The sequence below is a fragment of the Megalops cyprinoides genome, chromosome 5 (assembly GCF_013368585.1).
Source record: "Megalops cyprinoides isolate fMegCyp1 chromosome 5, fMegCyp1.pri, whole genome shotgun sequence".
NCBI lineage: Eukaryota > Metazoa > Chordata > Actinopteri > Elopiformes > Megalopidae > Megalops > Megalops cyprinoides.
The window spans coordinates 25,014,681-25,035,789 of record NC_050587.1 but is presented as its reverse complement, the minus strand read 5'-3'; the positions used below and the strand labels follow the sequence as shown (position 1 = coordinate 25,035,789).

The 21,109-nt window shown below is 43.4% G+C and overlaps 2 protein-coding genes across 2 annotated transcripts; both read left to right on the top strand.

Moving 5' to 3' along the window:
• The first annotated feature begins 2,007 nt into the window (after window positions 1-2,007).
• On the top strand, window positions 2,008-11,896 carry LOC118777728 (protein zer-1 homolog). Its single transcript, XM_036528851.1, has 16 exons — window positions 2,008-2,138; window positions 4,323-4,641; window positions 4,862-5,012; window positions 5,198-5,634; window positions 6,155-6,328; window positions 6,622-6,736; window positions 6,943-7,089; window positions 7,453-7,626; window positions 8,024-8,239; window positions 8,489-8,530; window positions 8,810-8,929; window positions 9,601-9,716; window positions 10,023-10,211; window positions 10,603-10,700; window positions 10,787-10,889; window positions 11,553-11,896. The coding sequence occupies exons 2-16, from the start codon at window positions 4,475-4,477 to the stop codon at window positions 11,608-11,610; spliced, it is 2,307 nt and encodes a 768-aa protein (XP_036384744.1). The 5' UTR covers window positions 2,008-2,138; window positions 4,323-4,474; the 3' UTR covers window positions 11,611-11,896.
• Window positions 11,897-15,670: 3,774 nt separating this feature from the next.
• On the top strand, window positions 15,671-20,491 carry LOC118778411 (prostaglandin E synthase 2-like). Its single transcript, XM_036529939.1, has 7 exons — window positions 15,671-15,954; window positions 16,283-16,477; window positions 16,640-16,695; window positions 16,933-17,085; window positions 17,344-17,544; window positions 19,070-19,187; window positions 20,174-20,491. Exons 1-7 carry the CDS (start codon window positions 15,676-15,678, stop codon window positions 20,300-20,302), a joined length of 1,131 nt encoding a protein of 376 aa, XP_036385832.1. The 5' UTR covers window positions 15,671-15,675; the 3' UTR covers window positions 20,303-20,491.
• Window positions 20,492-21,109: the final 618 nt, after the last annotated feature.

Sequence of the window (21,109 nt, the reverse complement as noted above, 5' to 3'; positions counted from 1 at the left end):
ATGATCTCTGTGGGATAACTGGCACTATACACAGTCTGTGTATGGGTGCGGGGGCCAGGCTCATAATTACATAATTGGTTTCATATAAAACTAAACCCAAAATCCCATGAACAGAGCAGCATCTTCTTTGGGCATACAGAGAACTTACTGACCCCATTACAGTGGGGATGTGAAATTCTCAACATCAGAAATTCAAGTGGAGCCATTTATATTTCAGAGCAAAATAAGACAACATACCCTACCTCTCAAGGTCACAGACATGCTACTCTTTCTTCCACATTCATAAGGCAGAGTGGCTGTTTGTGAACTTTTTTTTTAATCTTCTAGAAATAGGAAAAATAATGGGTCGTATGCACTGGTGCCTAACATGTGCCCCAGCCGCCTTGATCAGCTGACGACTTCAGCAAAGCAGCTAGATCTGCCGGTTCCGTCCGTTCCGAACAATATTCCTTTCGGGAAAATACGGCTTCTCCTCCTGGTGGTTTAACTGCCCTCTTGCCATGACTGCGAGCGTGCTCTATCTCGTTTGTCAAGGTTTGACCAAGAGATGAACACCAACTGCTCGATCATGGGCATCACTTAGAGCAGGTGCTGCGCCAATCCATTTTATTTAATAATAGATCAGTGCGTCTTACACTGTAAACCCAGATGATATTAAAGATCTGTGTATAAATTGAAAAAGCAATTTATTGTGAGGTTGCTTGACAACACAAATGGTAAACCGGTCATAATCTCTTCTTTTTTCAACACATTGTCGCACAGACGATACGGTCACTGACTCGGAATGTCTAATTTGCTAGGTACAGGTTCTGTATAAACTACACAAGCTCCAGTGAAGTTGAAATAATCCATATAAAATTAATGTCTTCGTTGCGTCTGATTTTTAAAAATGCCCCTTAACATAATGTATTTGTCATGTATTTGGGCTGAAAGTGAACGCGATTCAATAAAAACGTGTCCAGATTATTTAAAGATTAGTGGATCGGCACAGACTTCTTCAGACTAAAACGAGTGTGCCTAGGGAAAAAATGATATTCAATACCAGTATAACAGCTGCCTGACTATCCAGCTCACACCTCTTGCACGCCCTCGGCACAGTCACCATGCAACCAGTTTTTTTTTTCCGAACGCCTCTTCCCTTCTGCGTCTATCCAAACTCGACATGTTGGGTGTGATGGAGCAACGCTGAAGAGATTCTGCGTGCCTTTTCTATCTTTAAATCACCAGCATTGCCCGCCCTATTCACTTTTCGAGGTCTCAGTTGTGTTGCCTCTGCAGAGATATATGGGCTTATCTGCATTTTACATGGAATGCCCTAGCTCACAGACACACTCGGGTGAGCTATGCAGATAAATGACAGATTAGAGCATCTGTGCAGATCGGTAGGAGGAATTTGGAATTTCGTGTCTCATGAAATGTAGTCCGATGAGGAAACATCTTGAAGTCAGAACGAAAAACACTGAAAGTTCTAACTTAATATTAACATCTGAACAGCTAATTTACACTTCTGACATCTCATATTTTGTTTAGTGAGGTATTCACGTAGCGTTATCTTAGTTATATCAAGCCGGTTAGGAGAAATGTAATAAATATGAACGTGATAAAATGACTCACAAATTGGACTCTTGCCTGCTGGTTCCTAGCTATCTAGTCATGTTTTAGAAAAATGATCTCCTCATCCAAAACAATTGTTTGCTTGTTGTTCTGTCATAATACAGTCATCTAGCATTTTCACCTGTAATAATTGTTAAGGTTATCAAGCCAGTACCAATTGGCTATGTGATAAGTACTTTGCTACTGCTGGCTAGCTACAGTTTAATCAGCTAGATTTTAAGTAATGCTCTGTCGTCGTTACTGTTAGGTAAACAAACGTCTCTGCAATATGATACGACGCAAACTACCCATTTTGGTAGCATGCAAGCAAATTAGTTAATTAGCCAAGTAATTATACATGATGTTCAATGCCCCTCCTCTCACACAGGAAGCAATTCTTTGGCTTGGGTTTTGGTGAACCGGTAATGGAGGCAGTTTTGTTGACAGCAGAGGAGAACACGAAAAAAATCGACAGAACACTAGCGACAAAAAATATTTAAATAAAACTGAATTGATCTAATTAACTATCCGTAGCCCGCGCCGAGGTAGGTATGAATCTAATAAAATGTATGCTTTTTTAGTGATGACAAATCTTGTAAGTTAGACTAAGTTGCTAGCTAATGTTAGTGAGCTACAAAGAACCCCAGAAGAACATAGATTAGGTAGCACGCAACTGTAGTATGCTAGCTGTCTTGCTAGCTAATAATAGCACTGCATACAACCAGATGCCGGAGTACAAGCAATAGACCAGTGCTACCTACATGTTTGATTTCATTGGACATGGCTAGGTAGTTGCCTGGCTAGTTGGCTATCTTGTTGTTGGAATTTGATATTTCGAAAGTGCAACTGGCTGTGGCTTGCATAGTTAACGTTACTGCTTGCTAGGTAGACGACAGTGAATGTTAGCTCTTTAGCTAACTTAGTCATGTCAACTAACTCAGATAGCAAATTAACTGCCTTTGTCATTACGGTGTAGTGTTTCGGTGTTCTCGGTGACCAACAACCTGCTAAGTAATGTCAGCATGATTTAGACAACATCTTTAACTGTTAACCATGGTTACATTCGTTAGTAGATTACCTGTAAACGTTAAAAAACATAGCGGGCTGACTTTTATTCAGTAGCCAGCTAATGTTACCTTACTTTACTTGCTAATGTATTGTCTAAATGGCTAACTTCACAGTGTTAACGTAGCTAATTTCAAATAACTAAGTTATAGATCTTCCTAAGCTTTAGGTGACCAATGTTAACAATAGGAAGCTAACGTCAAGTTTTCGAGGAGACTATCCAAAGTCGAGTCGTTCTTGGTCATTAGCTATTGTTTTTTTCACCCCAGAGTAATTAACGCTAGCGAACGTAAAATGTCTTCATGCAATGCTTGTGGAATTTTATGTAATATAACGTAAAGCAGTGTTTATATTTGATTTTATAGGGGCTGACACGTTTGAAAGCGTTTGAATTTTATTACTGTCTTTTACTGACCGCTTTATTGACCGGCTAGTTAGTTATGTGGAACTTAACAGTTAACGTTATATTAGGCAGTTACTAGTGTATGATATTCTAGGACAAAGAATAAATAGTAGGCTACAAGGGCTAGCTAAATTAATAGACAGGTGATTAATAATAAAGAGAACGAAACCTCAACCTAGCAGAAATTTAGGCTCCCTTTGTGCTATGTAGATCAGAATGTGTTAATTGTATCAGCCAGTAGGATCGACGCACAGATTTTTTTGGAGGTGTACAATAAGCGTAATGTTTAGTTTTATTGTAGTTTTGGACATATTCGCGTGGGGTCCCGAAAAATAAATGTAGGACACGGGAGTAAAGCCCCTTGAATTGAACAATAGTTTTCATACGGCCATCTTGTGTTTAGCTACATCGACATCAGGTCATAATCGTTGACAACATAGGCCCTATTCTTTGCCATGGGCATCCATTTGTCATGTATCTTACTCGTTGGTTTCAGCCAATAAAAGCATTAGTATAGTTATAACCCAGTTGTCTCGTCTTCCATATTACTAAATCAAACGTACACGACCCCATCAAAAGTCATGGGACACCCGATCTGGTTGCAGGAGAATGGGTGCAAGAAAAGTACGGGTGTGAGGAGAATTGCAGTGGCCAGCACAGGACCATGATTTCAACCCAATAAAATTTTTTTGGGGTGAAATGGAATGCAGCACTGATACAAGGCCAAGATGACCTTCTTTAGTAGTGGAGTTTACGAATGCTTTAAATAAGGATTGTAACACAGTACCAGCAGCTACCTACCCAAAATTATTAGACAGGCTTTCACAATGCAAATGTGGGCTAACACTATTTCTTTCTTGAATTAAAGACATGTTTTGTTCCTAACTACCCATGTTCCAAGACTTTTGTTAAAAAAGTGTAATCAAGGATACCCATAATTTCATTCTCTGCAAGAGTATATTGCGTTGTAGTCTTCATTTAACAAATCATTTAAGCTTGAAACTAAAAAAATGGAATGAAGTGTTTCTTTGTACATCCAGCTGTATAAATGGGTAACGTAAAATTTTAACCTATGTAAGTCACTCTGTAATGTAGTGTAATGGACATACTGAGAACACACCAAGCTGATGGTTCTTACAAGGCAGATCTGTGAAGTATTCCCTGTGTTTTTTTTTTTTTTTTTTCTGTCGCAGACCCACCATCAGTGAAGTTCAAGGCATGTCATGATGCTTGTTTCTTGATGTGTCTGTGTTTTACCCAGGATGCCCTGTTAGGCCCTTTTAGGGGTCTTGTACAGGGTGTTTTCACAGTCATCCCTCTGTTGCAACCGACGCCCCCCACACCCCCAATGCCAACTGCGTGAGACTGTGAACACCCATCCCCTCTGGCCGAGTTCTTCACAGAGAAGCTGCCATGGCAACCAAAGCGGTGGACAGCCCAGAGTCCCTCATGTCTCTATCGGCTGTCTACTGTCTACGCAACTTGAGCCGGACCATGTGCTACTTGGGAGACAGGAACAAGCTCTGCCTGCACCCAGATGTATTCCTGCCCAGCGAGATCTGTGATAAGCTCATTAGCATGTATGTGTGTCTGTATACTGTATGTGTTTGTGTGTCTGTGTCTGCGTGTCTCGTATGTGTGCATGCACATCTGTGTGTGTATAATTGAAAAAGTGATACATTTTAACCAGAGATCCCTTTTGAGAGTGACCTGCGGTATGGAGTAGAGTTGCTCAGGCAGTAGTAGCAGGTAGTGGCTGATGGCAGGGGGATCTGTGTCCCCATGTGTTTGGTGCTGCAGGTACATGGACCTGGTTCTCACGGACAACAACTTTGAGACGCACGATGGCTTCTTCTCGCTGTTCTCGGACCCGCGCAGCACCAGGCTCACGCGGGTGCAGCTCAGGGAAGATGTGGTGAGGGACAAGGACCTGGAGGCCATCGCCAGACAGGTGGGGACACGCCTACACAACACCTGTCACCTGTGTGTCGCATTACTTTACTCTCCTGTACGCAGGGAAGCAGCATATTAGGTGACCATTGTACATCCCACCTCAGATCTCATGTGCTCCACTGGATGGGGGAGGTGGAACACACTTAAAGTCAGTCATGCTTTGTTTTTTCCCTGTGCTGTCAGGGCCTGATCGAGCTCCACCTCACCTACTGCAACAGCCTGTCAGCCCACAGTCTGAAGACGCTGGCCAGCCTCCGTCACACGCTGGTCTCCCTCAGCCTCTTTGGCTGCAGCAACGTCTTCTACAGACAGTCTTCTACTGACGCCCCTCTGGCATCAGACGACGAAGACGGGGCCTCGCCCAGGCTGGAGACGGACTTTAGCTTTAAGGGCTTTGAGCGCTTGCGTCTGCTGAACCTGGGTGGTCTGGCAGAGGAGGTGGATGTGGAGGCCCTCCTCAGGCCCCTGCGCTCCCTCACCTCCCTGGATCTCTCAGGCGTTCGCCTCCCTTCCCCTGCCTTCCTCACACAGTGGAGTGACCAGCTCACCTCCCTGGTGCTCTACAACATTGAACTGTCAGAGGAGCTCATCAGCACCCTCACACGGATGGAGCAGCTACGGTGTGTGTGTGTGTGTGTGTATGTGTATGTGAAAGAGAGAATGTCTTGTGTGAAGAAGCTGGCTGGCACTTCTCACAAAGCAGAACAGAAAGAGCAAATTGTTCAAAAAACAATACTTATAATATAATATTAATATAATACTTAAAAACACCAAATGAAAAGGAACTAGCCTTTGGAATAAGCACCACAGCCATAAGCTGCACTCAAAATGTGTGCCCCCAGCAGCAGCCCCACACTCACCTATAATTAGTGCACCTTTGATTAGGCAAGTGTGGCTCATTAATCAATGACTGGCTTTACATGCACATCAGACAATTATAATGATTATAATGACAAACCCGCAAACAATTAACAACAGGTATGCATGAAATTGACGAAATGTGATCGACTATTGATAGGTTTGAATTGGATTGAAGAAGCATTAACATAACATTTTAACGTCCTTTAACATAGCATAAGTGAATGCCAATAATCCAATATAGTACAATATTGTTATGTTTCTATGGATGATTTCTGTCAGGCACCTGGACATCTCACGCCAGGGTCGGCGCAACTCCAAGTTCAAGCTAACCAGGAAAATCCTGACAACAATTGTGCAGAATCTGGTCAACCTGGTCTCACTGGACATCTCTGGTCACGTCATGCTGGACAACTGCGCCGTCCCACAGTTTGAGGAGGCCCTAGGACGCCCTAGGTGAGTGATTGAAAGCACCTTTTCAGTTTATATCAAGTTTCCTCCCTATCCAGACAGCTCACCTTATGATCTTTGTGCTGTTTACACATCTGAAGAGAACTGGAACGCTCTCGTGGTTACCTTTTTTCAAAGGCTGCCGTTATTCTTTATTTTCCCTGGTCTCTCCCCTTAAGTCAACTCCCTGCCTGTTACGAAAAATATATTTTCAGTAAGTTGCAATGGATAAGGGCTTCCACTAAGCAAATATGCAATAATATGTATTTTCTTTTTTGTTTCTAAATATTTTCTTGCAGTATTGAGCCCTCCAAGAGCAGCATATACCCCTTCCAGGAGCTGAAGAGGCCACTGCAGTTTTTGGGGCTCTATGACACTACGCTCTGTAACCTGACACACATCCCTGCCTACAAGGTAAGGGCGTGGCCAGGGAGGGAAGGCACGGCCCTGGGTCCTGTGTTGAGCCAATGAGACACGATCAAGTTTCAGGCACAGTCACATACTACTTCAGTGCATTTTGGGGAAATGCATCATTATGAAAATTGCAGCTAATTAACTAATTGGACCAGTTAAGCCAGGGGGTTTTATTAGCTAATTTTCCCTCCCCTGTTTTCACCCAGGTCACAGGCTCAAAGAACGAAGACCAGATCTTAAATGCCATTGAGGCGTACACCGAGTTTCGTCCAGAGCTGGCACATCGAGCCATCAACCACCTGTTTGACATTGCCAGGATACAGCACTGCAGCCAGCTGCTTCGTGCCCTGCAGGTAGGAGACCTCGCTCACTCTCAGCTGCCAAACATAGAAATACAGTGGTGGAGCCTAACACAAAATGGGGGAAGGGTCTCACTGTGTCACTCACTGTGGGGGGTGGGGTCTCACCTGTCTTTATGGTATATGGCACTGTGTTTCTGTGTGAAGACCATGTGATCACTGAATAGTGTGTCAAATTCTCTTTTGACTAATGAGAGAGGTGAAAAATATGTATGTCTAATTAATGACTTAATAATATAGTTTTTAATTGCTGCTCTAGCGTATAGTACAATCCAGTTCTATACAGCATGTATGAAGCTGTTATAAATATTCCCTTTCTGCTATAAAACACAGACTGACTGATTCTCTGCCCTGCAGCTGGTGATCACAGCCCTTAAGTGCCACAAGTACGATAAGAGCATCCAGGTGACGGGCAGTGCGGCACTGTTCTACCTGACCAACACGGAGTACCGCAGCGAGCAGAGCGTGCAGCTGCGCCGGCAGGTGATCCAGGTGGTGCTGAATGGCATGGAGCAGTACCAGGAGGTGACGGTGAGTCACACCCCTGCAGGCCCTCTGCACACCTCTCTCTGTGGACAGGAGCTGTAGGGCACTTCTGGGATGGGCTCTTCACCCAAACGGTGAAACCCAGGGAAAGTCAGTGTTGGTGGTATAGTGGCAAGCATAGCTGTCTTCTAAGCAGTTTAGCCGGGTTCCATTCCCAGCCAACACATGAGCTTTAAGCTTTTGATCTAGTGACTGATGTATGGTAGTATACTTGGCTTCCCTTGTCTAGTCAGTTTGGCACAAGTTAACTTGGGATAGGGCTTGAATAGTGTTGCCATTTCCCTGTCACTCCACCTTAGAGGAGCTGTGTGCCATCTGGTGATTGCTTCAGCCTAACCCATGCAACTCCCACTCCCACTCTCACTCCCACCCCACCCCCTAGGTCCAGAGGAACTGCTGTCTCACGCTGTGTAACTTCAGCATTCCGGAGGAGCTGGAGTTCCAGTATCACCGCGTCAACCAGCTCCTGCTGTGGATCCTGGAGCCGGTCAGGCAGGACGAGTCGATCCAGCGCATTGCCGTGCACTTGTGTAACGCTCTGGTCTGCCAGGTGGACAACGATCACAAGGAGGCTGTGGGAAAGATGGGCTTTGTCAGGGTAAATGACCTCAGTTTAACCTCATTAATGACTACTATTGTAGTGAAGTCACTTCATCCTGAGTTTTGCTGTTTGCCTTACTTCAGAAGTGATGTATGTGTGCACTGTGTATATGCTGAATGAGCTCAATAATTTAGATTCCATTCATTCACATAGCTTGAGGACTATTTATTGTTTTGAATTATTGATTCCCAATTCCGTAAAGCCAGAACTGTCACTCATTGCCCCCTCTCACCCTCTTGTTTGTAGACAATGTTGAACCTGATACAGAAGAAGCTACATGACAAATTGGTGAGTCATTTTAATCTGCTCTATTTCTTGATGTATTTATTTATTTGAAAGTGTGACACTGAAGGCCAATCCTCAGTCTCAAGCTTCCCTCCACACCACCTCCTCCCTCCTCACTCCCCTCAGCAGCACTGATCTCAGAGAGCAAACCCACCGCACAGGGTCACCAAGTGCCATTAAAACAGCTTTGTGAATAACATTCAGACTTGCATATAGCAGATGTGCTGTCCATGTAAGCACTGACTGTAGTCTGTTGCCTGTTGCGCCCTGTTACCCCCGCAGTGCGATCAGGTAATGGAGTTCTCCTGGAGTGCCCTGTGGAACATCACAGATGAGACGCCAGACAACTGCCGTATGTTCCTCAACTGCAGTGGCATGAAGCTCTTCCTGGAGTGTCTGCAAGTGAGAAAGACCCCCCCCCCCCCCCACTTCCTCCCGAACTGTCACACGTGTCCCACCTTCATATGATGTAAAGAAAAATTCAGAACCCCCTCAGTGGGTTGGCCCCAGTACTGTAAGATTATAGATTCAATCCCATAGCCACATGCCTCTCTCTGTTGGTACTACAAAGACTTTGGTTTTAATGACTTAATTGATAAGACATTGGCCTTGTCTGTGGGCATGGACCTCTATGTTAATGGGTAGGAAAACTAGAATTGCTGCAGGAAGATTGCAGGTTCACATCCTAGAAGGAGCACTGCTTGTATCCTTGTGTAACACCAAGTAGACCAAGTAACATAAACTGGATTGTGTTTGTATATACCCACAAGTATAAACCAATAATATGCAAAATGTCAATGAATATGATGATCCTAGAGGTAATGATGGAGAGGACAGTGATCCTTTCAGATGAGCACACACTATCCTGTAACAGCAGGTATGCTGGCAGCAGATATGCTGTGGGCTATAGACCTTTTAATTCATAAGCTTCATAAGTGTTTCAGAGATCATTGCTCAGGTCGCTACCTACATGGAATGTTTGACTGGGATATCGGCCCAGTTGGATGCCATTATTCCACTACCTACATCTGAAGCTCATAGACTCCCCTCTTCATCCTCCTCCTCCACTCCAGGAGTTCCCCAACAAGCAGGAGCTCCACCGCAACATGCTGGGGCTTCTGGGTAATGTGGCAGAGGTGAAGGCGCTGAGGCCACAGCTGCTGACACCACCGTTCATCACTGTGTTCAGGTGAGGGCATTGGATGAGCTGTCTGTCTGTCACACACAAGTGATTGATGATGTCATAAAGAGAGTTTGCCCACGGGAATGGTCCAGTAATTGGGAGAGACTGCAGAGTCATTATTCAAGCTGAAATATCCGGTTATTTCAGTGTTTTGGAGAAAAGTATATGAACCCCGTACCTCCATCCTTTCCCTCTGCCTCCCCTCATTCCTCCTCCTCCTTCACTCCTCTCTCTCTCCACTCTGTCCTTCGTTCTCTCTCTCACCCCCCCCGACAAACTCATTCTCTTTGGTCTCACTCTGTTCCTGCGCAGTGACCTGCTGGACAGCAAGGCCGACGGGATTGAGGTATCGTATAACGCCTGTGGGGTTCTGTCTCACATCATGTTTGATGGCCCGGAGGCCTGGGTCATAGAGGAGCCGAGAAGAGACGTCGTCATGGAGAGAATGTGGGAGGCCATCCGCAGCTGGGACGTCACCTCCCGCAGGAACATCAACTACAGGTGGGGACGCCACTGCCCAGCAGATGGCTGTTTAATGATGGGACATTGAAGCACTGAAGGAGGCAGCATGGGGTGAAGAGATGGGGAGAGAGAAGGAGTGAAGGGACAGGAGGAGGGAACAGAAGAATTGTACAGAGAGAGGGAGAGAGGGGATGAAATAATGTGGTCGTTTTCGATAATTCCAGATACTACATAGATCAGCAAGTCTGAGCAGCACCTGTACCACACTGATCCAACAAAAATCAGGAATGGTAGAATGTTTTAGAATGTGAAAGGATATGAGAGAAGGTTTCGGTGCATGCTTGAATGTTTCAGAATGATGGTTTAGAATGTGATGGAATGTTATAGAATTTTCTAGAATGTGACTCACTCACTCCCTTTATCTCCCCAGGTCCTTTGAGCCCATATTGCGCTTACTGCCCCAGAGCATCGCCCCAGTCAGCCAGCACTGGGCCACCTGGGCCCTGTACAACCTGGTGTCTGTCTACCGTGAGTACCTCAAAATCTGTCCTGCCTCACTCTTTGTCTGTTTCTCTCTCTCTCTTAATCACAGTCTCTCTCTCCTGCTCTTTCAGCGGAGAAATACTGCCCCCTACTGATAAAAGAAGGAGGAATCACCCTTCTGCAGCAGGTGCTGGATATGGACACGTCACATGACGAGACCAAGGACATGGCAAGGTACAAACCCCTTTGCTCAGCCTATTCTGATGTGACAATGCAAGTTTTGTCACATTTCATAATTATACTGTACCCGTATGATTACAGTGTTGTGCAGTAGGACTAGGTTCCTGCTATTCAAGCACACATTGTTACTCAACCTGTAACGTGTTCAACATAAAGGGCTTGTGGTCAAAGTTTGGGTTGTAGGTAGTTCTGTGATGAGGCTAGGGGAAGGGGTAGTGAGATCAAATAACAGCATTTTCTATGTGTATTTTGTCATGACATTCATATAACTCACTTTGGAGTGTCTGCCAAATCAATAAATAATTAATTACATGAATGAGAGTGCTTTGTAGGGGCAGTGAGTGGGGAGAGTCTACTTTAATAGACATGTCTCCATGGGAAAAAATATATATAATTTTCAGCCTTACGGGTGTATTAAAGTGTATTCTTTACACGATGGTTTGCAGCCTAGGAATAAAACTGTGGGGCCACAGTTTTTGGTGTGCCCTTTTCGTTTTTCACATTTGACCAAAAGAACTACAGCAGTGCATAAATCTTTGAGATCACAGAGAACTAATGTTTTTTGTAATCATTGGAAGGATTAGGTCAGGTAGCATATGGGGCGTAATGGGTCAGCTCGTCGTAAAGATGTCGCACATGATGTATTCCTCACTGCAGGAAGGTGATGGAGCACTGTGGAAACTTCAAAGAGGACCCCATGGATTCCTCGAGGTAAAGAGGGATGAGGAAGACAACAAACGCACCGGGGAATGACAAAACTGACATGAAAGGACTGAGTGAAAGAAAACAAACACGCCAAGATTGTTTTTATTTTCTTCTCACTGCAGGGTTTATTGTGTGCATCGATTTACTGTAATGTTTCAGCAGAATAACCATTTTCTTCTCAACCATTGCTTCTGGAAGGAATATTTTTTTGTGTGACACAGAGTGAAAGATGTGGTTGAGGGGGTAGGAAGTTTTTTTTAGTATTTCACATGGCAGGCATTACTTGTACGAACGAAATGGGCGTGTTCTCCTTTTTGGTTTGTTTTTCTCTGTGTGTGTGTGTGTGTGTGTGTGTGTGTATGTATGTATGTGTGTCTGTACATATAACAAACGCATGAGTGATGTTTGACACTTTGCTATTCAAAAAGAAAGTTATAAAACAAAAATGTGTGCTTACTTGTGTTGGTGCACCTGAGAGCTTGGTCTTGGGTCCTGATCTAGGCATTAATGTGGGTGTGTAGTTTCTGCACCTCACATTTTGCTCCGCTTCCACCATCTGCCCCTCAGCTGCTTCTCTGATGGGGGAGTTCTGCCACGGAGACTGAACTCAAACCCTGGGCGTTGAGGCCCCAGAGCTGTGAACGATTGAAAAAGCACAGTTGACTTTGCTATTGCAGTCGCCCTCTTGTGGCGACTTATGGACAGCTACAGTGAGGGTCGCAAGTCTTCCCTTGTTTGTGGTGAGAATTTTACCAGCACGAGGAAGAAATAGATTTGTTTGCTGTTGGAGAGAATTGGAGCGAATGTCTCCTTTTCTCTTTTGTCTGTACCTATGTTGATTTTTATGATATAATTATAAACACTCCTGTGGTTTCTTTCACAGTGTTCTAGATTTGTTTTTATTTCCATTGTCTTCTCGAAGAACATTGAGGTACAAAAGTGGAACATGCTGCTAACAGAATAAGACAGAACTTTTCCATATTAACACTATGATGTCCTGAATTATCTCAGTTCTCTGATCATCAGACTTTCTTTTATGGTAATTGTTTCATTTTCTCTGTGGTGGCCATGTTTTTACATCTTAAACACATCACAATGAGGGAACTCTGTTTCAGAGAGTCCCAGAACAGGGTTTGAAAATGTGTGGAGTTATGCTATTATCATCGAGTGTTCTTTTTGATTTTAACAAAGAAATCCCTTTGCCATCCTTAATATTTCAGAATGAAGTGCTGAGATCTATTTCCGATTCCGCTGTTAGTGGAATGCTACAGCAACTAGTGTACTAGTCTGAGAGAGGAGAGGAAAAACTTACTGTACTCCAGTTATGAATCCATTTGAGCTATGTAAGTACGGACAGGACATGACGTCCGTCTGTCTTTGTGTCAGGGATTTGGACTGTGGTAGTTAAAGTGAAACATCTGATTGTGGTTCTAAATCAGGACTTGAAACCCACTGACTGGTACCTGTGCTTCAGTGGTTGAGTCAAGCACATGTTATAGGTCAAGATGACCACAACATGACCTAAGTCCATGGAGGACATGAGCAGGAAACTGCACCTCTGACCTTAAATCCTGAGCGTCAGTTTTGTGGTACCAAATGTCTGTCTGGGTGGGAGGGTAGTATTTTAGAATTTCGGGGAAGTGTGTTTTCATGCTGAATTGCTATACTCTTAGGAATCTTTTTATTTCCTTCACATGTAGCTGTGAGTAGTGGGAAACATTAAACATATGCCTAGATGCGGTTTTCTATCACACCCTTTCTACATTGCCAAAATTTCACAAATAAATGTTTTTAGGGGAATATTTATTCTCCAAACAGTGTGTTAAAATGATTGCAGTACACAAGATGTCATGTGAATTGTTCACTATTTTTACACGGCAAAAGTAAAATCCCCTGTACAGAGGAAAACAGGTTGGTCATTAGGATATACTGAATAAATTTTCACCGTGTTTTGGAACTAATTGCTGTCCCTGACATGCAGGACTGCATGCGTGCGTGTGTGTACGTGTCTGTCTGGGAGAGGTTTGAAGGTGAACAAATGCTTAAGTTTTGCATGTTGTTCTGCATAAACACACTGTCTATTTCTGCTCTCTTTGGGTAATTAACCTTGTCATACTTTTTCATCCCTTTAGAACCTGGGGTCAGTAACATAAATAAAGCCGCTGTGGTTGCTTTTTATTTTTGTTTCTTGTTGTTTTTGTCAGTTTCTTGTTCAACTGTCAGCATGCTCTTCAGGTAAAGTTCCAGGGGCCTAGTGCTAGCAGGGACTGAGGGGTTGGCAGTAAACCACAGCATCTGTGCACGTTGGATCCACAACTTAGCACAACTGCACTGTTCAATAAACAGCAGGCTGTTCACTGGGTTCTTAGGTTTTGGACCCCTGCCAGTGGGGGCATTTTATTTTGGGTCAGGTGACTGCTAACTGTTCTTCAACATCAAAAAAGCGATCTTTGGTTATGTTCCAAGTTATATGAATTCATGAAATACTGTAACCTGTTTAAGTGATATGTGATAATTTGCCAGTAGAGAAGAAGTCAGAGTGACAGTTTGAGAAGTGATGAGATGTGTTTGAGCCGTATTGGTCTGGAAGCATGTATTAATGGCACACTTTAGAGATACCTGTAGCAGCTTAACCTGTATGATTTGCTCTAGTGTTGAAAAAAAAAAACACAAAAACCTCCAGCATTAATGAGGAAGAAAGGCTTATTATACAAATACATTCATAGAGAAGAAAAAACACAAACAAAAAACAAAATGAATGTGAGGGAAAAGTATCTTTTCCCTATTTTTCCCTATTCTTTTTCATCTATTCACCAGTGGCAAGACGAACGTAAAGAACAAACCAGCATTGTGTTATTGGAAGACATTTCAAATAATATGAAAAGAAAAGAAACTAAATTGTGACAGATACAGAGGACATCCAGTATGATTAAAAACTGAAATGGAGTAAAATTGTCACAGGAATCAGAGTAGAATGGGACCTGTGCTCTGATCAGGTGTCCGTGTGTTGATTTGTGTTGTAGTGCGTTTTAGATGTCAACATCAGGCAGTGGGGGACAGGAAGACAGAACAAAAGGCAGTCTGTCAGCCTGTAATGCAGTAAGTAGTTGATGGCAGGAGTGTGATCACTTCACAGCATCATGTTTCAGTCTACACCAAAGTGACGTGTAGGAACTGTGGTCACAGCTGAACTGTGGATAAAAGAAAAAGGCCTGCACACTCTTACCTCTGAAAAACATCCTTGTTTACTACAAGAACAACAGTAGGTGATGAAAATCCAGCATTGGCCTTGTCATAAGTGGGCTTACAGGAGCAAAAAGCTTTTCTTCAGCTGTAAAATCATTTGCTCAGCAAAATGGGATGTGTACACGCTCACTTTTGAATTAAGCCAGTTAAACTATGACAGCTTTGCAGAGGATAAGGACAGGGCCCACTATATGGAGGGATTTTTTAACTGAGAAAGAGGCTGAAATAATGGAGTTTTATCCTGGATATCAGTATTCAGAATTCACAGCAGGGCTGATTTAACTAATTTTGTGAATGGTGTAAGTATGACATGCAAAAATGTGGATTTTAAGGACAATGTTGACATTCAGAATTTCCTGTGGCATTAATGACATTGGAAAAATGAGTCCAGCTAGAAAATATTTGGCCGAGAGTTTCTGCAGCAAGTTCATTCGCTTCTCGGTTGCTTTTGCACTTTAACTCAGCTAGATCAAATGACCCACATATATAGGCCATGGCTCAGAATAGACATTTAGCATTGGTCAGAGATCTTTTCACTGTATGGATGTGGGCACCTATAACGACTGCATGAGGTGACCAACGCTCGAGTAAAAAATATTCCCCGTCTTTTGATGGACGAAAATATTGATTTCTTTCTCCAGATATGCGTTGAAATGTTAAAGGGGATGCACTGCACCACCGCTGTATCCGTGATGATGTAACGATAGAGAATCCACGTGGTCGTTCTTATGAAAACAGAAACCCTTAGCCAATCACTGTCCTCTTTTCTTCCATTCGTTTCTGAGGCATTGTGGGAGGTTTATGTAAACTCAAGATGGCAGCAGCCTGCATGAGAAAATTGGCACCGGTTAACCGGCGGTTCCTTCAGATCCACAGCGGCCGAATAGGTGCCGTGGCGGTCCGGGTGCCAAGAGTCTCCTTGAAAGGCACTGGCTTGGCACACTGGACCAACGTCACAGGGCTCAGATCAAAAATCCTACCGGCTGCACGCCGAGGGGGCGGGGGCAGGATAGCGGGATGCGTCTTCCTAATGGGAAGTGGACTCGGAATATACCAGACAATGAAGTTCTACTTTCAGCAACATCGTGCCGAAGAAGATTTCAGTCATGTAAGCGTCACAGCAAAGATAAGTAGTTAGCATTTTAACTAGCAAAGAAATAAGATACACACTCGTCACAGCTAATTATCAGCATTGTTCCTTGCATACAAATATGCAGTCTATATAAAAACTATATGAATGAGTTGTGTGTAAATGGTAAACTGGTAAACCAGCTTAGCTGGAAACGTTTAATGACGATGACACCCAGGGAAAATCATGTGTTCGCACACATGCTTCAATTATACTGGAAGGTTAGCTGGCTATCCAGTTAAAAAAAACATGCTAATTCTCTACCGTGGTCTCTTTCCTTACTACCTTTCTGTGGCCACGTTCGTAGATGTTTGATACCGAGCTGAAGTTGACGCTCTATCAGTACAAGACCTGCCCGTTCTGCAGCAAGGTGCGCGCTTTTCTCGACTACCATGGGCTGCCTTACGAAATCGTGGAGGTCAATCCGGTCTTGCGCCAGGAGATCGAGTGGTCTACGTACAAAAAAGTGCCGATCTTGGTGGTAGACGGGACACAGTCGGTGGTAAGACGGAAAAGTAAAATATTTGCATCTGGACTGGTCTTACTTACTCTCCTTACTGGACACGACCGCGCTTGGAGCTCATACTTTTATTAGACGAAAGCTATCAGTTTAAAATGCTTCAGAAATAATCTCCTTCTCCCTCTGTCTGCCTCCGTCCATCAGCAATTGAACGACTCATCTGTAATTATCAGTACTTTGAAGACATACTTAATCAACAAGTAAGTGAACCATATATTAATATAACCAAGGAGGTTTATAGGTAAATCTCTGTAACTCTAACCATATGGTGTGCACACCCATCGCAGTTTCACGCAAACACTACATTGAGTATTATTGCAGCATCAACTTCTCGAATGATGATATATCTCCTATTACTTCACAAGTACCATTTATCTGTTTCAAAACTTAATCGTCGCCCCGACTGAGTTTCCGTTCTTCTCCCGCTGTCTTTGCAGAGACAAATCGATCCAACAGACCGTCATGTATTATCCAGAGTACAAAACAACTAATGCACGAGGGAAGGAAGTGACGGAATACAGCAACAAGTACTGGGTAATGCTGAACGAGATCGAGATAGAGGACGTTTACCCGTGCAAGACCACTAGGAGGTGAGTCCCTTGCAGGTTCTTTTAAGTGTTTTTACGATTACCAGAGTGGAAATGAAACAGATCCGCCAATGAATTGCGTGATAGAACTAATTTACTTACTTATTAATTGCTTATATTTGTGCATTATTTATTCAAAGCGTCCTCACATCACAATCAGAAAAGTTGAGCAGCATTTCTAGCACTCTCTGGAATATTAGGTGCCCTTTTTGACCCCCTGTGTGTCAAATCATTACTTTTGGGTCATGTGCTGTGGTGCAGAGAGGAGGTAAAATGGCGGCAGTGGGCGGATGACTGGCTAGTGCACCTGATCTCCCCAAATGTGTATCGGACCCCTACCGAAGCCCTGGCCTCTTTTGACTACATTGTGCGGGAAGGCAAGTTTGGCCCAGTTGAGGGTGTCTTCGCCAAGTACGTGGGTGCTGCTGCCATGTATGTCATCTCAAAGTTGCTGAAATTCAGGTAAGTTTATTACAGGTGTGGTAGTCATTTGCTGCCATGTGACAGGAAATTTCTTGTCCTCTTGCCGAAGCAAGTAGGGCAAGGTTGAAGTTCTCTCTCTGTGGTTGTCCAGGGTGTCCATACAATTCCACATTGTCAGTGCCCTCTCTCAGCCCTTGGGATGCTTGTCAACTTCTGCTCTCAGGACTATGCTAGAGTCTGGCTACTTCATTGAGCAGCACACCTGAATCCACATAAGTGCAAAGGATTTGAAGCAAAACTACAAATCCCACGAACCCTTGCATGGTTCAACTTGTGTACGCTCAAGTAGGCAAATTCATAAAAGCAAGAGAGATGCACCCTCCTGGAATAAAAACCTTAAATTTGTTATGCAGTCTTTACATTTAACTTTTAAACAGGTCATGCAGCCTTTATCTGCTGATGATATAAATTTCAGTCTTGATGTAGGCAGCAGTGTGGTGTAGTGGTATGGAGCAGGGCTTGTAGCCAAAAGGTCACTGGTTTGATTCACAGCTGGAGCACTGCTGCTGTAACCTTGGGCAAGGTACTTAACTTACAATTGCCTCAGTTAATATCCAGCTGTATAAATGGGTAATATGTAAAATTGTAACCTATTCCTTGCTCTGGATAAGAGTGTCTGCTAAATGACATTGATGTAAAATGTGTTTCCTTTTATGCTTTACATTTACATTTATTCATTTAGCAGACGCTTTTATCCAAAGCGACTTACATAGGTTACAGTTCTTTACAATGTCATCCATTTATACAGCTGGATATTTACTGAGGCAACTGTGGGTAAAGTACCTTGCCCAAGGGTACAGCAGCAGTGTCCCAGCGGGGATCGAACCGGCAACATTTCGGTTACGAGTCCTGCTCCTTAACCACTATAGCACCTTACATGTAGGGCTGGGCGATATAGCCATCGTGATATATCGAATAGCTATTTTTAGCGCAATAACAGCTACGCCCGGTATGTGGCGTTCTGGTTTTTTCCCGTATTTTTTCTCTTTAGTCATACCTGATGCGTGAGCACACCTCCAAAGTTTAGTGAAATGCTTCTGGGCCAGAAAAATATCAGTTGTATCTATATGTTGGTTAACTTACCTATTAGCTTTGAAAAACACATAGCATATGTTTTTGCTCTTTATCTTTGTAGCCATGTGTTTCTATCTACCACATGGAAGCAGCATAGTGATGTTGCTGTGATATCAGCATTGAATAGATACGAGTGGCGTTTTTCCCCAGAAGCATTTCACATGGCCTCGGAAAACTGGAGGTGTGCTCCCGAATCAGGTATGACTAAAGGGAAAAAATACGGGAAGAAACCTAACTCCACATACCGGGGATAGCTGTTATTGCGCTAAAAATAGCTATGCGATATATCGCGACGGCTAAATCGCCCAACCCTACTTACGTGTTCAGGGAAAATGGCCTTTTTAGGTTTATTGCATTACTCATGCTTCTGACTTTGCATGGCGACCTTCTAGAAAAGGGCAGTTAAATGTCCACACTCCTGTCTTCACAGACACGGACTTCAGGATGACGTGAGGCAGGACCTGTACAGGGCTGTGAATGAGTGGGTGTCAGCTATCGGCAGGAAGAGGAAGTTTATGGGTGGCCAACAGCCCAACCTCGCTGATCTGGTATGTGAATCCAGCTTCACCCTGCGCACCATCCTCAAAGCCTCCTTGTTACTTTCAGTATGGAGTGCATCGACATAGGTTGTGACATGACTACATTCATCACACAGACAGCAAGGAGCAAGGAGGTAGGAGCTGGGCTCATAACCCAAAGGTTGCCAGTTCCATTTCCAGACGGGGCACTGCTGCTGTAGCCTTGAATTATGTGCTTAACCCAAATTGCCTCAGTATATATAGCTGTATAAATGGTTAACATGTTTGCTTTGTAAGTCACTGTTTAAAAGGGCACCTGCAAAGTAAATAATGAAGTCATTTAATTCCTTTTTTGTATTCAGCACTATTCATATAAGATTTTTGCAGCTGTGTAACTCTAGGGCAAGCGTTCAACATGCAGCCAGGCGTATTACAGAACATGAAAATAAATGTGTGTGTGTAAAATTTTGACCTGATCATACAGTGTAAATGGCAAAGTAACAAAGCTGTTATTTTATTTCTTTCACAAGCATGTCACAAAATTTTTTTTGTAAACTGACTAGGTTGTTGAATCTACAATTGTTTGATGTACTGGCTCGTTGTGAACATTCTTGAAGGGATGTGGTCATAAACAGACCATCCATAGTCGGTACAGGGACACAGACAGCAATGGAACCTCGTGTACCAACCAGAACCGCTTAGCTGGAGGAAGGAAGGAGTGCAGGACATGAATATCTGATCTTAATAGAATGTCTGTGATCATGTACTGAGCATGTATATTGATATTTATAATAGCACCAATGAATCCAAGGATCTCAAAGTGAAGGGATGAACATTGTGGATATTTGCTGCTGGATATTACTGAAGTAGATGTTCTGTCATTCAAAAGTATAAGGCCACCGAATGACACATTGAAAGACACATAAAATTTCTAACCAATGTCACAGATTTTATGAGAATTCTGCATATGTTTTTCCCGGAACCACAGTCCCTGACCCTTGACCTTTCCCCCATAGGCTGTGTATGGGGTCCTGAGAGTGATGGAAGGGCTGAAGGCCTTTGATGACATGATGGAGAACACCAGAGTGAAGAACTGGTACAAGCGAATGGAAAGGGCCATCCAGGAGCAACGGGGGCAGAGCTAGTCCTGACAACATGAATGTGGAAACACAAAGAGGCCAATCGTATACATCTTCCATCCCTTCTACGCAATACACTGAATCAATCAGCACTCACACCCCAAGGTGACGTTTGTTTTGAGCAGCCGCATAATTTTATATGTGGAGCTGCAGTGTTCTACTGTTTATTTTATTTTTTTTGGCAAGAAGCCTGGTGAGCACCCTGAGTCTGGATGTCTTTTAAATTTGCTGGAACTCAGGGAAAGTGTGATACTTTCCCATCTAAATTCCTTTATGTGATGTTTATGTGTGTAAGATCATGTCAAATCATCATTTAAAATCATGCTTTCTGAATACACAGTTAACTCTTGTATCAATCGTAGCGAAGCAGATACCGTGCTGTGTATTTGTTCTTTTATGTTTGCCCTGTGACCATACAATCATTTTTCACGTCAGTGTGTTTTGATGTGTCAGTCACAACTCAATTTAGGATCTTAAAGAACATTCAAACAGTTTTCCGCATCCTGCCTTACTCTCTCCTTGACACATTCTGCCAGAATGCTTAGTCTGGAGTCTAGAGATGGGAGAGAGAAACATCATGAACCCTAAAATGGAAGGAGTCATAATATGCTGTGGCTACCTCACAGAATTCATACAAGCTACTGATTGACAGCACACCCTAGGAATACCTATTACCTGCCTCAACCTCATGTCTCAAAATCTTACACACTTCTGCTATTCTACATTGTCTCTAGCAGGTGGGAATAACGATTTCTAAAATGTTAGGTACCTGTTAGTGTTCAAAACTGTAATGTCATGAATGAATGACTTAAT